The sequence below is a fragment of the Phalacrocorax carbo genome, chromosome 21 (genome assembly GCF_963921805.1).
Source record: "Phalacrocorax carbo chromosome 21, bPhaCar2.1, whole genome shotgun sequence".
Classification (NCBI taxonomy): Eukaryota; Metazoa; Chordata; class Aves; order Suliformes; family Phalacrocoracidae; genus Phalacrocorax; species Phalacrocorax carbo.
Window position 1 is genome coordinate 1,104,901 of NC_087533.1, and position 13,982 is coordinate 1,118,882.

The 13,982-nt window shown below is 52.9% G+C and overlaps 1 protein-coding gene across 2 annotated transcripts in view; it reads right to left on the bottom strand.

Annotated features, from left to right (window-relative positions):
* KIRREL3 (kirre like nephrin family adhesion molecule 3) overlaps positions 1-13,982 on the bottom strand; it is a 347,109-nt gene that overhangs the window by 20,166 nt on the left and 312,961 nt on the right. For both annotated transcript variants that reach the window (XM_064470894.1, XM_064470893.1), the window contains exons 8-10: positions 7,158-7,306; positions 6,617-6,744; positions 3,191-3,317 (exon numbers count right to left, since the gene is read on the bottom strand). In XM_064470894.1, coding sequence (XP_064326964.1) covers positions 3,191-3,317; positions 6,617-6,744; positions 7,158-7,306 — 404 coding nt within the window. The remainder of the gene's footprint in view (positions 1-3,190; positions 3,318-6,616; positions 6,745-7,157; positions 7,307-13,982) is intronic.

Sequence of the window (13,982 nt, forward strand, 5' to 3'; positions counted from 1 at the left end):
TTGTACGTTACTTATAAATTCTGGATGCTCTCCAAGACTGGGTGACGCTAGAGAAAAATGGCTTAATAATCGTTAAAAGGATCATTTTCCCCAAGGAGAGAGGATTTTAAATGGCACAAATGCCAACGGCTTTGGGTTTTATTATTGCTTTAGGAGTTCAGAGTCGAAGGCTTATCATCATGATAATAGCCTATGACTAAAGACCATTTGTGAGATGAACATGCCCAGAAATAATAGCATGAAGTCGCAAGCCTCTTCACATTCGGGGCCGGCGTCTGATTCTCCACCAGGCTCTGGCTCCTTATGAAAGCTGCCAATCTCCGGCTTGGCATTCAGCGCTAAGTGTGAGACAGCCCACAGGCAGGAAAAAGGCTTTAAACAATGTTGCTATGGATATAAATGATGGAGCTATTGGTTGCGGTTATTTTTAGCACGCCGGTGCCAATTTATTTGTGCGGTCCTGGCGGCTCAACACAAAAGAGAAGGCAGCTTGCTGACTCGGGAACCTTGGAGGAATGAAAGGATGGCCTTGACTTCTCCAGCTTGCTTTGAGGCCATCTGAACCTTTCCTCCCAAGCCCTTCCAATGTTGGCAATGGTTCGGCAGGGGAGTTTGGTTTAACTCCTTGCTTCCTGCAGAAGCCCTGGGCTGGCTCGTGCTGCCTGGTATTGCAAGGGACCGTCCCAAGGTCCCCATCCCCAAGCACTGGTGAAGCCCTCAATGGGCTGCTGCAGGCGTGAGCTGAGGGGACACCATGATGTTCTCCTGAGCAAGCAGTGTGGCAGGTCAGCTCCCAGCTCTCCGGCAGGCTTGGCTTGCTTGTTGGGGTGAATCCCAGGCAAATGAAATCCTGAATTTGCCACCTGGAATTGTCCTGCCCTTCTAACAAACCTTTTCTTGCAGAGCAAGACGGGCAGGGGTGGTGGTCCCGGCTCATCAGTTCCTGCCAAGCTCGGATGATGCATCCACAGACCATACCGCAGGCAATTCTGCTCTGGAGGTCATCTTGGGGTGCTTATTCCACTCGGGTGGGAGCTTCAGCCAGGCCTGTGTGCAGTCAGGAGCATCGAGAGGCTTTGTCTCGTGCGGGGGCTGTAAATCCGACTGCTGCTGATTTATGATGGCACCAACAGTTCCTCGCTTCCTTCTTGCCTCTGCTGCTCCGGCCCTGCCAAATGCTGCTCATTTGCATAATCCTCCTTCCCATTAACGAGACTCTGAATCATATCTGCTTCCTTTCAGGCTGGTGGCCTCACGCTCCGGCTCGGGGATGGGCTGCCAGCCCCTCTCTGCAGCCGTAGACCTGGCCGGCGAGGCTGCCGGTGGGGAGGGCAGCGCGACCCCGTTGCAGGAGGGTGCTCTCCCACCCCAGCATGGTGCTGCCACAGTTACTGACTTTTTTGAGAGTGGATGAGCTGCTACAGGCAGGCTCAGGCTGGATAAAGATCCTTCAGTCAGGGTCCCTGTGTGCTTGGTGGGATGGATCAGCCCCTTCGAAGCCCGTGTCTATGCAGCTAGCCCAGAACAGACACTTCTAAATGCCTAATTTTACTGTGGCGAATCCCAGCCCACAGAAGAAGGTACCTGGTAATACCAAGACAATTGTAATACACTCTGGATTTAAAATCACTTGAAAATATGAAGTGTTCAACTTCCCTCTCAAATTACAGCGGAAAAGACTTTCAGCAGAATTCATTAGCTGGATTAGACACACTGTGCCGCGCTCCCAGAGCTGGAGAGCTGCTCCAGCTGCAGGACGGGCTGCCAAGCCCCGGTCCTTGCTGGGTGTTGGACCTGGGAACGCTGCTCTGGGGATCGCCCACCTTGGTTCTCCTAGGTTGGAGGGCCAGGAGACCATCTCAACCTGGAGGTGTGGGATTCTCCGCTGGTGTAGGGTCCAATGCCTGTGATGATGAGCCCCAACACTGTCACCGTGGGGTTGCACCAAACCCCAGCAGCAGATCCCCCAGCAGCGCGTCCTAGCGGGACGGGATGCCGCAGGCTGTCAGCCCCTGGGAGATGCTCAAAGCTGAGAGGCGAACCTCACGGATTTCATTTGCTCCCCGTCAGCTCTGCAAGGCAAAAAGCTCAGCACGGCATAAGCTGCAAAGCTCTCGAGAGAAGCTCTTCCATGCCTCACGCTCCAGACGGCCCCAAGCCTGCCGAATGCTTTGCTCTGCATTCAACGCGTCCGCGTGCCTGGTAGGTGTCAGGAAAGGAGCAGGTTCTTTGTTGGCGCTAATTTGTTGCTTTGTTTTCTGCGAGCTAGTTTAATTGTAATTAAAACCCAGCAGCCGCCGGGGAAGGAGCATGCAGGCGCTGAGGAGCCGAGTTGAAGTCAAGGGAGTGGTTGGTTTTCGGTCCCCTGCTGCGTTGCCCTTGGCTTCCCTTTCTAGCATTATCTGCATTTACAATTAACGCTTGCTGCTGCCTGTGCCGCTTCCCCGCTTGTTTTCTTCTCTTTGTGACAGTGAGCGGGGACTGAAGCCTGCCAGTTTGTCATACAGGTGAGAGACAATGCAAAAATTCACGCTCTAGTTATACCTTTTGCAGCCTGCCTGGTTCTTTCTCCTCCATATTTAGGCTGAAATTCATGATCAGCTTCTGCAGGGTCCTGGCCAGGTCATCGTCAAACTCCAGGGCTCTGGAGTACTTCCCAGCTCCCGGGCATGGATGGGGGGCCAGGCCACATCCTGACACTGGGCTGGGTGAGCCCCAAGCAGCTGTGGAGGAGCCATATAGCACTGCTGCCTCTCACAGGTATCCTCATGTGGGCTCTGAGAGAGTGGTTATGCTGCTGGTCTCGGATCCAGGCTCAATTCCCAGCTCTCTGGCTGTACAACAGAGACAACAGTGCTCTCCGACCTCGCAAAGGTTTTGCAAGATAAATCTATTAAAGATTTAAAGACACCGGCTCCCAACTACTCAATAAACCCCTGTTGATAATAAAGAACCAAGTGGGTCTTAGATAGTGTTCGGGTTTTTTTTTGCTTTAACCCATGCATCTTTAGGCAAATGAATGCAAAATCCTAATTGCTCGAATTGCCTGCAGGGCAGGATCCAGCCGCGGGTGGGATTTGCTCTGTAAGCAAATATCCGAGGGGATAATTTGGCAACGCAAGCTGTCAGAGCAACAGGAACAAAGCAACGAGACAGCAGGATGGAATAGCAATAGGAAAGTGAGAGGTACCGTTGACGGTGAGCGTCACCTCCCGTTCCCCCGCGCCGACCCGCGGGACCACGGCTCGGCACACGTATTTCCCAGCGTCTTCCTGGCGGACGGACTTCAGAGTCAGCTTGTTCTCGTTGCTCAGGACCTGGAAGAGAGGAAGGGGTGGTTTTCGGGGCAGGGGGGTGATGCGAGGCTGGAGCACGAGACGCGTTACGAGCTCCAGAGCAGCCTGGAGAAAACAAAATGGCTGAGCCCAAAGTCTTACATAGCTTCGAAATACCACTTATTGCTGTTGAGTAAGGAATGAAGAAACGACCCAGTTTTGCAGGGTGGGGGGGGGAATATAAGTCCTGTTCCTATTCATTTGAATTTCTACAAACCCCAGTTTTGCAAGAAGTTCAAGATAGAAGAGAAAAATTATGTTGGCTGCAGTGACACAACTGCCTTGTAACACGGAGCAGAAAAGCCTTTGAGTGACCCACATCCCACACTTCCCTTTCCATGTTTGCAGCTGCAGGGGAGGCTGCCAGGATTGACTCAGGGATTTCAAACCCAGAAGTGGTGGAAGACCAACGTGGTGAGCTGGCAGCCCCCTGGGAACCGGGTCTGGGTAGCTGGGGAAATCTCAGCTGCTTTTGGCAAGCCCTCCCTAGAGACCGTCTGCACTATGGCTTTGAGCCATGCTGCCCTCCTGCCCTGGCAGTGCAATTAGCAGCTTTATTAAATCTTGAAAATTGCTGAAGCAGAGGGATCGGGCTGAGGCTGTCAGCAGAATCCCGGCACTGGTGGTATATAAAAAAAAGCGGCAGGTCTAAAACCACTAGCAGCTTTTGGAGCCGTGCTGGAAATGCTTGCCTGGGGGCTAATTCCTCCCGGTTGCCTTCGCCTCTCTCCCCCAGGACTTTGGAGGCTGGAGCCAGCCCATCGTCTCTCCTCCTTCCAGCACCTGCTTGCTCACTGAGGCCCCGGCTCTGCTGGTTGCCGCTCCTGCAGCAGGTGCCTCTGGGAATTTGTGCTGATGCTTTGCAAAGCCCTCAGTGCCCTGAGCAGTGGTTGGATATGGATCTGAGCCTCCCTGTGGCAAGCAGAGGGGGGTCTCACCCCTAACCTGGCATGAGGCAGGGGCACAGTTTCAAATGCCTTTTAAACCCACTGTTTTAGCATCAATTACAAAGATATCCATGCAAATGCCTGCGCGTACTTGGCCTCATCCTCTCTTCTGTCTCTGATTTGCATCCTTCTGGCAAAGTAGGACGAAAGAAAGTAATCTGTGGGAGCCTGACCCGGCTGCAAAAGTGGAGGGGCTGGGAATAAAGCAGCCCTGATCCCACATCCCACCACGACGGCTGAGCGCTGATGGACGTTACAAAGCAGCATCCCCTGCCAGCATCCCTCTGGGAAGATGGAGGCATCTCTGCTGAACAGCACAAGCATCTCTGCTAGGTTAAACCAGCCGGTGGGTCTGTCCTGAGCCCTGAGATGCTCCAAGCCGGCACGAGTCAGCTAGAGGGAGCCAAATAAAAAGGGAAAAGGCTGCTCTGCCTGTGTGCTGCCCGGGCACTGCCACTTAGCAAAGGCAAGCCCCAGTGTGTGGCTGGGGCTGGACCACGAGGGTCAGGAAGCCCTTGTACTTGCCGTACATGGCTCCTTTCAGCTGCCCTGCACACTCCTGCAGCTTTGAGCAAATGAAATAGCAGTCTACAGTGTGAAAGCATTGCCCATAACGATAATAACCCAGAGAAACAACAACTGCAGCTGCAAGGTGGGAACCCACCCAGGGATTATTGACCCACTGGGATTCCTTAGCTGATTCGAGCCATCAACTCTCCCAAGTCTCTAATTACTTCCCAGGAGATGGCCTTCACCGAAGTCATTACGGTTTGGAAAAAACACCCCAGCAATTAATACCTCAATGTCTGCTCCCCTCCTCGGTCTGTGCCTGGGTAGCGGAGGTCAGGAGAGCGACTCAGCCTGTTCATCTCACCCCCGTGTGAGTCCAGCTCTCTGGTAATACCTAGTCTTGAGCTGCGTAAGTCAGCATTGCCTCGTTGACTTCAGGACGCATCTGCCCAGATGAAGCTGAAAGATTCTTTTCAAACCCAAATATGCGCATGCTTTCTGGACAAGCGTCATGTCTCAGCCCTCCCTTAGCTTCTTAACATGGCTTTGCTCAGCCCTCCTGTCTGTGAAAAGGGGATCAGCGTATCTCGTGCCTCCCTGGGCTGACTGCAAATTAATATTTGCAAAGCTCCTTACACTTTTCAGGACAAAAGAGAGAGGGAGAAGTCTGCTGGGCCAGATCCAGACTCCCCTGACTTGAGCAAGCTCCAGCCCACGGTGGAGGCGAGCTGGGGTGAACACGTTGGGATGTGAGCACACAGCTCTGGAGGCCAGAAAGGACCTTCCCAGAAAGGACCACACGTAGGTGATTCGGAGAAGCTCTACCCGTCAGTGAGAGGTTAAGTGATGCTCCGGCCTCTGTCTAACCCTTATGTCCACCACCATGGGAATCAATTCATAGAATCACAGAATCACAGAATCATTAAGGTTGGAAAAGACCTCTAGGATCATCAAGTCCAACTGTCAACCCAACACTACCAGTGTCCTAAACCATGCCCTGAAGTGCCGCGTCTACATGGTGTTTGAACCCCCCCAGGGACGGTGACTCCCCCACCTCTCGGGGCAGCCTGTGCCAGGGCCTGACCGCTCTGGCAGGGAAGGCATTTTCCCTCATCTCCAACCTAAACCTCCCCTGACGCAGCCTGAGGCCGTTCCCTCTCGTCCCATCACTGGTGACTCGGGAGCAGAGACCGACCACCCCTCACTCCAGCCCCTCTCAGGCAGCTGCAGAGAGCGAGAAGGGCTCCCCTCAGCCCCCTCTTCTCCAGGCTAAACCCCCCCAGCCCCCTCAGCCGCCCCCCAGCACACTTGTGCTCCAGCCCCTGCCCCAGCCCCGCTGCCCTTCTCTGGACACGCTCCAGCCCCTCTCCTTCTATTAGGGCTCCTTCGCAAACATCTCCAGCGGGCGAGAGCTGCGTGTGCTCTGGAAGGTGGCTCCGCTAGGACACGAGGGGGCAGGGCCAGATTTTCAGCAGTCTAGTCTTCCCTTCGCCTCCTCCAGGCCTGACTTTACAGCCTGCCATCCAAATGCCTCCTGGAATCACATTCGCTTTCATCTAAAATATTACAAAGGCACTAAAGCCTTTACTGCTTAATGCACTTCTCTCGACTAACTGGGGACACTCACCACAGACTTGCAGACCTGCCGCCTGGGAGCCACTGCTCTGCAATACCACGTTGTCCCCTGCATTTGGAGGAGCCTTGTAGGTCCAGCATTTGTCCAGCTCCCAGCTCAAAAGTAAGGGCTTTACTCCATGGGGAGCATCACGCAGCACCTCAGGCCCTCAACGTGCCATTCCCCACCGCCCCAGCAGCGATTCTTACCACGCCTGAGCCTCGCTTCATCCAGACGATGGTGAGAGACGGGTTCCCAGTCCAGGCACAGTTGAAGACCGCGTCTGAGCCCAGGTCAACGAGGAGGGACTGTGGTTCTGTGGCCATCCTAGGCCCAACTGCACAGAGAAGACCGGAGTTACTCCCAGTAATGGGCTGTGTCGACCAGAAAACCTCACACCAAAGAGGTCATTGTGTCAGGGGAAGCAGCGGTAGGTCCTGACGGACCTTTGGGTCACAGCCACGTAAGACCCCTAAATAAAGAAGAGCCTGAGACGGGTGCCTGCTGCAACCCCAGAATGACCAGCTCCCCAAGGACCACCAGCATGAGCTGTGTGCTTATAAGGCAGGAGGAAATCATGGGTGCCACCACCAGAGCATTTACAAAATCTGAGCTGCAAGAGAGCCCAGCAAGACCTGGTCAGCCTGGGCAAGTCAGATCTAGTCGTGTCCCCTTCCCGTTAACTTTCAGCAGCTCTTGCTGGCCCTGCTTAGCCCCGGGAAGCCAGCCTTAAGCTGACAGATTACTTACAGTAGACATCCACGGTCCTGCTGATGTTCGTGCTGCCCAGCGCGTTGGTGACCTCGCAGGAGACGGGCTCAAAGAAGAAGGTGTGATCCACGATGGTTTCATAGAAGTCACCAGATGCTTCCTTTATAACCTGGCCTTTTTTCGCCCACCTGTTGAAGAAGAAAGAGCATCGTTCGTGGTGTCGCTTGCCATTGCCGTGTCTGTGATGGCGGAGTCTCCCTCGTCCAGCGCACAGGTTGTAGTGCTGGGGCGCAGCACACCGTAGGGTGCCCGCTGCTGCCCTTGGCTTTAGGAAGAACACGCACTCGTCCTCAGCATCACCCGCGTCCCCAGGGATGCAGGGATTATAACGCAGGTTTAGGCGACGAGGCATCAAAGTACGTATATCCCTACTGAAACGTTTCCAACATAAACCAAAATTGCTGCTTTGCTGAGAAAGCCTGTTTCACTAGAAATAAACTTCATTCCTTGGGAACGTGGGGCATTGGGTGGAAGACCTCAATGATAGGAGGGATGGGAGATGGAGCCTCTGCTGCTGGGGGACCACAGTACCTTTCCGAATGTTCGCCAACCAGCACTGCTGGTCCTTCCACATCAAAACCAGTAAAAACCTTTGCAGCTTCCCTCCATTTTCACCCTTTTCTTCTTTTCTTTTGCTCTTTTCCAATCAAAGAGAACTTTATCCCTTTAAGGCAGCTGAAATAACATTACCCTGAAAAGCCAAGCTGGCATTTGCAACACTGCAACTTGCAAATTGTCTTGGAGAACAAGCTGTCAACTCAGCACTTGAATTAAGCCGCTGTTTGCCAAACAATGAGCAAATGTGACCTAATGGGGCACCATCTGGCAACCTGCCACTCCGGAGTGGGTGGGAAAGACAGGAGATGCTGTCAGGTGGCATGAAACTCCAGCCGCTCTTTGGGGGGAGGGAAAGAAAGTGCAGGCAGCAGCCGGGAGGGCAAAAACCCAAAATAATCCTCCCAAAACAACTGATTTGTATATTAGAGGGAAGAGATTTCCCCTGCTGTCTTGGGGCTGCCCTCCTCTGGTCGCACTGGATGCGTTGGGGAAAGATGCAGGCACTGGGAGCTGGCCTTGCCTCATCAGGCTGCGGAGAGCCGAGCCACGGAGGCTGCTTCCTTCATGGGGTTGGTGGGGTGGGTTTGGGAAAGCTGTCCCCTTCCAGGCAAACAGCATCTGTTCATGGTCCTCCCACGGGTCTCCTGCTCCTGCCTTTACTGCTCTCCTCTGCTTGTCCCCACCGCTCTGCTATGGGTTCCCCTTGCGTTAATGCCAGACTTGTGCTGCCCCAAAAGCAACCAAAGACAACTGGAGCTACAGCAAACTCATACAAGGGGTCTGTAGGTATAGACGGCTTCCCCAAGTGCCTCTGTGGGGCTGGAGAAGAGCGAAATGCCGGCCCACGGCAGGCTGGAAAATGCTCCCAACGGTGCTGCTAGAGCAAAATCGCCCGGTGCCTGTGAACACGAACCGAACTGCATCAGGACAGCTGACCTGCAAGGCTTCACGCACCACCCGACGACACAAGTGTTTTGAAAGGGATGTGTTAGTGGTACAGATGTGAGCTGATTTGTATCCACCATCTGCTCTCTCATTTCATTTATCTTTGCACCTCTAACAGATGCTGACCGGCCACTTCGGCTTCCCTACCCTCCCTTCCTCCCCGGACTCCCCCTTCAATAATTAATCAGGAATTTCTGCTTTTATTTCTAGGGCTGTGCTTCGTGTGTTAATGAGGGAGGTTCCTCATCCGGAAAAACCACCACAAGCAACACCTTCCAGGGGCTGCTCCAAGGGTTTGAATGGTCAATGATGCCCTGGTGATGCCTTTCTCCTTGCAGAGGGAACTGCAACCCAAGCCACGGGGCTTGCAAGAGGTCGGCCAGCAAGGCTGACCTCAGCATCAGGCTCCCCTGCCTCCTGACGGGATCTGCCTTGCCCTGCTGCCTCCCTGTCGCAAGAACGACACTGCCTATCGCAGAGAGCATCTGCCAGCACTGCGGCAGCCGCTTGTCCCTTGGGGATGCTCCTCCTCCCCGAGCTGCAGCAGAGGAGAGCCAGGGAGATCTGCCAGAGCTCCGATATCTCGTCTGTGAAGCTTCGCACAGGTTGTGGGGTGGAGAAGAGGCATGTCCTCGCTTCCTCCTGTTTGGTTTGCTAGTCAAGAAGTCATGCCTCAGCAACTCTTGGTGAAGGAAAGCAAGTAGGAAGGAAGGTAGAAAGCTAGAGGGACAGGGAAACTTCAGCTGGTGAACGTGGAAATACCAGGTGCTTTTTGTCAGGAGTATTTCTGCTCCATTAAGCTCCTTTACAACTTTGTCCCCAGAGAGGATCCCAGTCACAGGCAGGTTTCCAGCCTCTGAAGGGTCTTGCTCTGCAACTCAGGTGCTCAAGGAAGGCACTGGGCACATGAAGCCACTTCCTCGCAGATTTCAATGGCACAGGGTGAGTGTGGCACCGAACCCGTGGAGGAATCCAGCACTTCTCTTGTGCCTGACATTTTCCTGGTTATTCTGCACAAAACCACCTTCCCTGCTCTGCAAAGGACAAGAAAGGGGTTTCAAGACGAGGATAAAAGTGACTTGTGAGTTCCCTGGCTCCCATCCTCGCAGCCTGCCTGCAGATCCTCCTCCCAGCAGAGCCACAGAGAGCACCGGGGATCAGAACCAGATGGAGACGTGGAGGTGTATCCGAGCTGGGCAGACTTCAGGTGAGATCCTCCTGGACGTTGCCAAAGAAAGCCAAACGGAGGGCAAGGTTTCCAAGGGTTGTTTGACTTTGCAGTGCCTTGGGAAAGCACACACAAACAACTGTGGCATGGTGCTTTAGGTATTTGTTCAAAACCCATCGCTTCCACAAAACTGGATTTCCCGAGTGCGGAGACGTGTGTCAAAGAGAAATTTTTTGTGCTTCAGCAGAGATCAAGGTTCTTGCGCCAGTTTTCCAAGGCTTAACGCTGCTAAATCAATGTGGCTGAACAAGCAGTATAGATCCTTTATAATGTGAAATTGTTTTTTAATAACAGCAGCTGATAACCCTCTTGTAAAGCTTCCCGCGATGTGCTCGTGGACAGCCAGAAGGCAAGATACTCATGTTTGTAACAAGCCCGTAACATGGCATACTCATCTATTCACCTTTCAGTAATTATTTATACACAGAATCTGAATAAAACGCAGATGAGAAGATGCAGAGGATGCGCCAGCAGCCCCATCCACCACCTCCACAGCTTTGGCTCTTCATGATTTCTTCCTAATGTCTCACCAACCTTATTACGTCGAGCCTGGCTCCCAGCCAGTGCTCCTTGTCCTTCCACCCTTGAGAGCAGGGGCTTCTTTCATTTATATTGTTACCTTGAAGCTATTTATAGATTGCAAACATGTCACCCAGGGTCTTTTCCAGGTTATATAGATTTACCTCCTTCAGTCTATCCTCGTATGACTTTGCTGCTAACTCACCTGTCATTTTTTGCTGCTGGTTTTCTTCCTAAGTCAAACCATATTGCAGGGACTGTGCAGGGGAGGCACAACATCGCTGGTTCCCCCTTGCCGAGCCTGCCCCAGGAGAGGGGCGAGGGTCTGCCCTTGTGGGATCCTGCCCAAAGGACCTCTTCCCATGATTTTCTTGGGCTTGCCATGCCGCCGGGAGGGACTCAAAGGTTGGCACGGCAGAAGGGACACCACGGGCAGCATCCCAGCCTCCCTGGGCGCCTCGGGTGCTCCCTGTGGGGTGACAGCGGCAGCATCGCCGTGGGATGCCGTCACTGCCCGCCCGCTCCCACCAACAGGCATCTTTTGAGGATGTACCTCCAAACTCACCACTTCTCCCCACTATCCCACGTCATATGGCCAGTGCAGACCTACCATCCTACCTGCTGCTGTCCCTCATCCCCCCAGGCTTTGGACGTTTTCTCGTCTTCCTTTCTCTTCACCAAGCACCATCTCAGCCTGTTCCCCAGATGGGTATTTCTTCCCCTGCGGACCGAGTTTCATTTTGTTATTTCCTTCCCCATATTTCTAACCTGCGTATGTTTTTCTCTGGCCTCTCTGGAGGGAGTGCCCAGTGCCTCCCAATTCAGTATCTTCTGGAAATTGAATCAGCCTGGGTGATAGAGGAAAACAAATTTCATCCAGGAAACAGATATTTCGATCCAAGCTTCAAAGGGGTTATTAAAGACAGCAATGAAAAAACAGTGATTAAAGAATAAAAAAAAAATCCCAACCTGTACTTAGTCCTTTTAACGCTTAAAGATAAGAGGGAGGGGGGGACTTTTCTAAGGAGACATTCTCCAGGGAAACAGCATTTTTCAGACTCCATCGATCGCTTCCCAGCTAAGGCTGCCCTCAAGCAAATAAGAAGGGACAGTTTGGGATGCGTTAGCTTACAAGAATGCCATGGCTTTGTTTTGGTTTTCATAAGTCAGTGTTTCAGCAAACTGCTCTGGTTTCCGAAGGAAACATGCTGAAAACCGGGATGAAGCCCTTGGGCTTCCTCCCAGGGTCTCAGTGGGAGGTGCTCAGCTGAATCGTCTTCTGTGGAAGGGGTAAAAACCCAGCAGCTCCATCATTTCCCCTCAAGGGCCCCGTTTCTGGCTGGGCTTCCAGGCTCGTGGAGCCCATGAAGAGCTCACCACGTTCCCGCTCACGACAAGAGCATGATGTGCCTGGTACAGAGAGGAGCATCGCTGGCGAGCACTTCGTCTGCCTGAGCGCTGCCCAAGCTCACCGTAGCAAATAAATTCCTCTGTCTGTGGTACAAGGCCTTGTAATTCTTCAACAAACAGCGTGCGTGAACAAGCTATTTACTTTTCATCCCTGGGAATGCCGTAGGACTTGTATATACTCTTCTTTATAAAGCTCTTCATCAGGCCACGGCGCTCTCCGGCGCATGAACAACCAGAGGGCATCGCTACCACCCCTCCCAGCGCAGGGATGCTGGGGCTCTCTGAACCCTGTAATGCCCCATCAGGCGTTACTTAAATCCATACTGCAGGCTACGTGGATCCTTGCTAAGGAGGTTTTTTGCAGTTGCCAGCAGCACGCGTGCTCCTTGAACCAAACCTCCCGACAGATTGGCTGCTCTGATGGCCTGTAACCCGGGGAAGTGGAATGTATCGTAATTTTTAATTAACAATGCAAAATAAAGCAGTTGCTTGCCATATAAATTGTGTTTACACACAAAAAAATGACAGCCACAAAACAGTTTACAGTTTACAGTCACAAAATGACTTAAAACAGATAAGTATTTTCTTGGATGCATTTTAATTGCTTAATAAAAGTACCAAGAACACCCACAAATACCTTAAATAAATGCATGGCTCCGGGAATGAATTAATTAACATTTCATTCCTGGGAATGGCTATTAATTGCTACAAATTGCTCAGAGAATGGGTTTTGTTGCTTTATTGCCAGCAGTACCTTCAATTCCTAGTGCCGTACCGTGGCAGTCCCCTCTCATCCCCAGGCGAGAGCCGTCCCCATGCGTGACGGCTGCCAGCGGGATGCCGGAGCACCGCCCCGCATCCCTCTGCTGCCCCGTAACCCTGGCATCCCCCACGGGGAGGAGCTGATGGCAAAGGATGGCATGTCATGGGCGATGTGCTGGCATCCCTGGGAGGTCCGTGCTGGGCGAGGACAGCGGATGGCTCTTGCTGGCAGCTCCACCGTTGCAGAGCATCTCCCGTGAGTGACAGACTTGTGAGAAATGATGGAGTGAGCAACAGGGCATGAGCAGTGTCACGCTACCCCCCTGCACCGCTCCGGCGTGATGCATCGCGCAAATTATTTCTTTATTAAGAGTAAATTTCCATAATGGTGATCTATGGAGTTATTCCTCTTCTTTTGCCTTCTCCCTCCCTAATGAAGATGTGTGGGCCCCGTGCGGTTCCTCAGCGGCACGTCCGCTGTCCTCCCTCTGTGCTGACGCAGCGGGTTCATTTATCAGCCAGTACAGGCGATGGGTAATCTCTCTGCCATCTAAATTACAAGGCTGAGCCTTCAAGCTTGGGGTTTAATCAAGTTCAGGAGGGCAGAGCCTTGAGCAAAGCGCTGAGCATCCTTTCCTTGCTGCTGGCTGGCTGGTCCTCGAGCACGCGGGCTGCAGGAGCAGACGCTGGTACCCACCACACTCAAGGAAAGGCTTCCAAGCCTCCAGCTCCCATCCTGCCAAACCTCCATCCATGCACGGCTGCTGCAGCAATGGGCTCTTCTCAAACCTCTCTGTCCCCAGCATGGGCGTCTTGGCTCCACTGCAAAGCGAACCCCAGGTGGAGATGCTGCACCTCAGAGCGGAGGTGCCAGCCTTGCTGATCTCCCCCGCCTCATTTTTTTTCCCCATGTGGTTTTTCTTCAGAAACAAATAAACAATGAAAAAGATTGCAACCTTCTCCCGGATTTCGAAAGTTCAGACTCAAATCCCAGACAAGGACGTGTTTGGCGTCTGATTGCGCTCGCTGCGATACACCAGTTGCCGCTACTGGGGTTTGATTGTTTTTAAACACTCTGGGGTTTTGATGATAATAACACCTCGCTGTGCAGAAGAAACCTCCGGCTTGATTTCCTATCTAATCTCAGCTTCGGTGTTCTCCCTCCTGCCAAGCCAGGAGGCCGGCAATAAGCCTGATTGCTCATCAACCTGCAGTCTTTAAGGGAGGTGCCTGTCTTCAGCGCACAGGTTTTGCATCAGCAGGTCCCAAGAGTGGGAAAAATCACTTAGAGCTCCCCAAACCACGCCTGAAGATGAACAACTGGAGTTCAGCTCTCTGGAGAGCATCGAGGTACCAGAGCAGAGATGGGTGGGAACACCCCA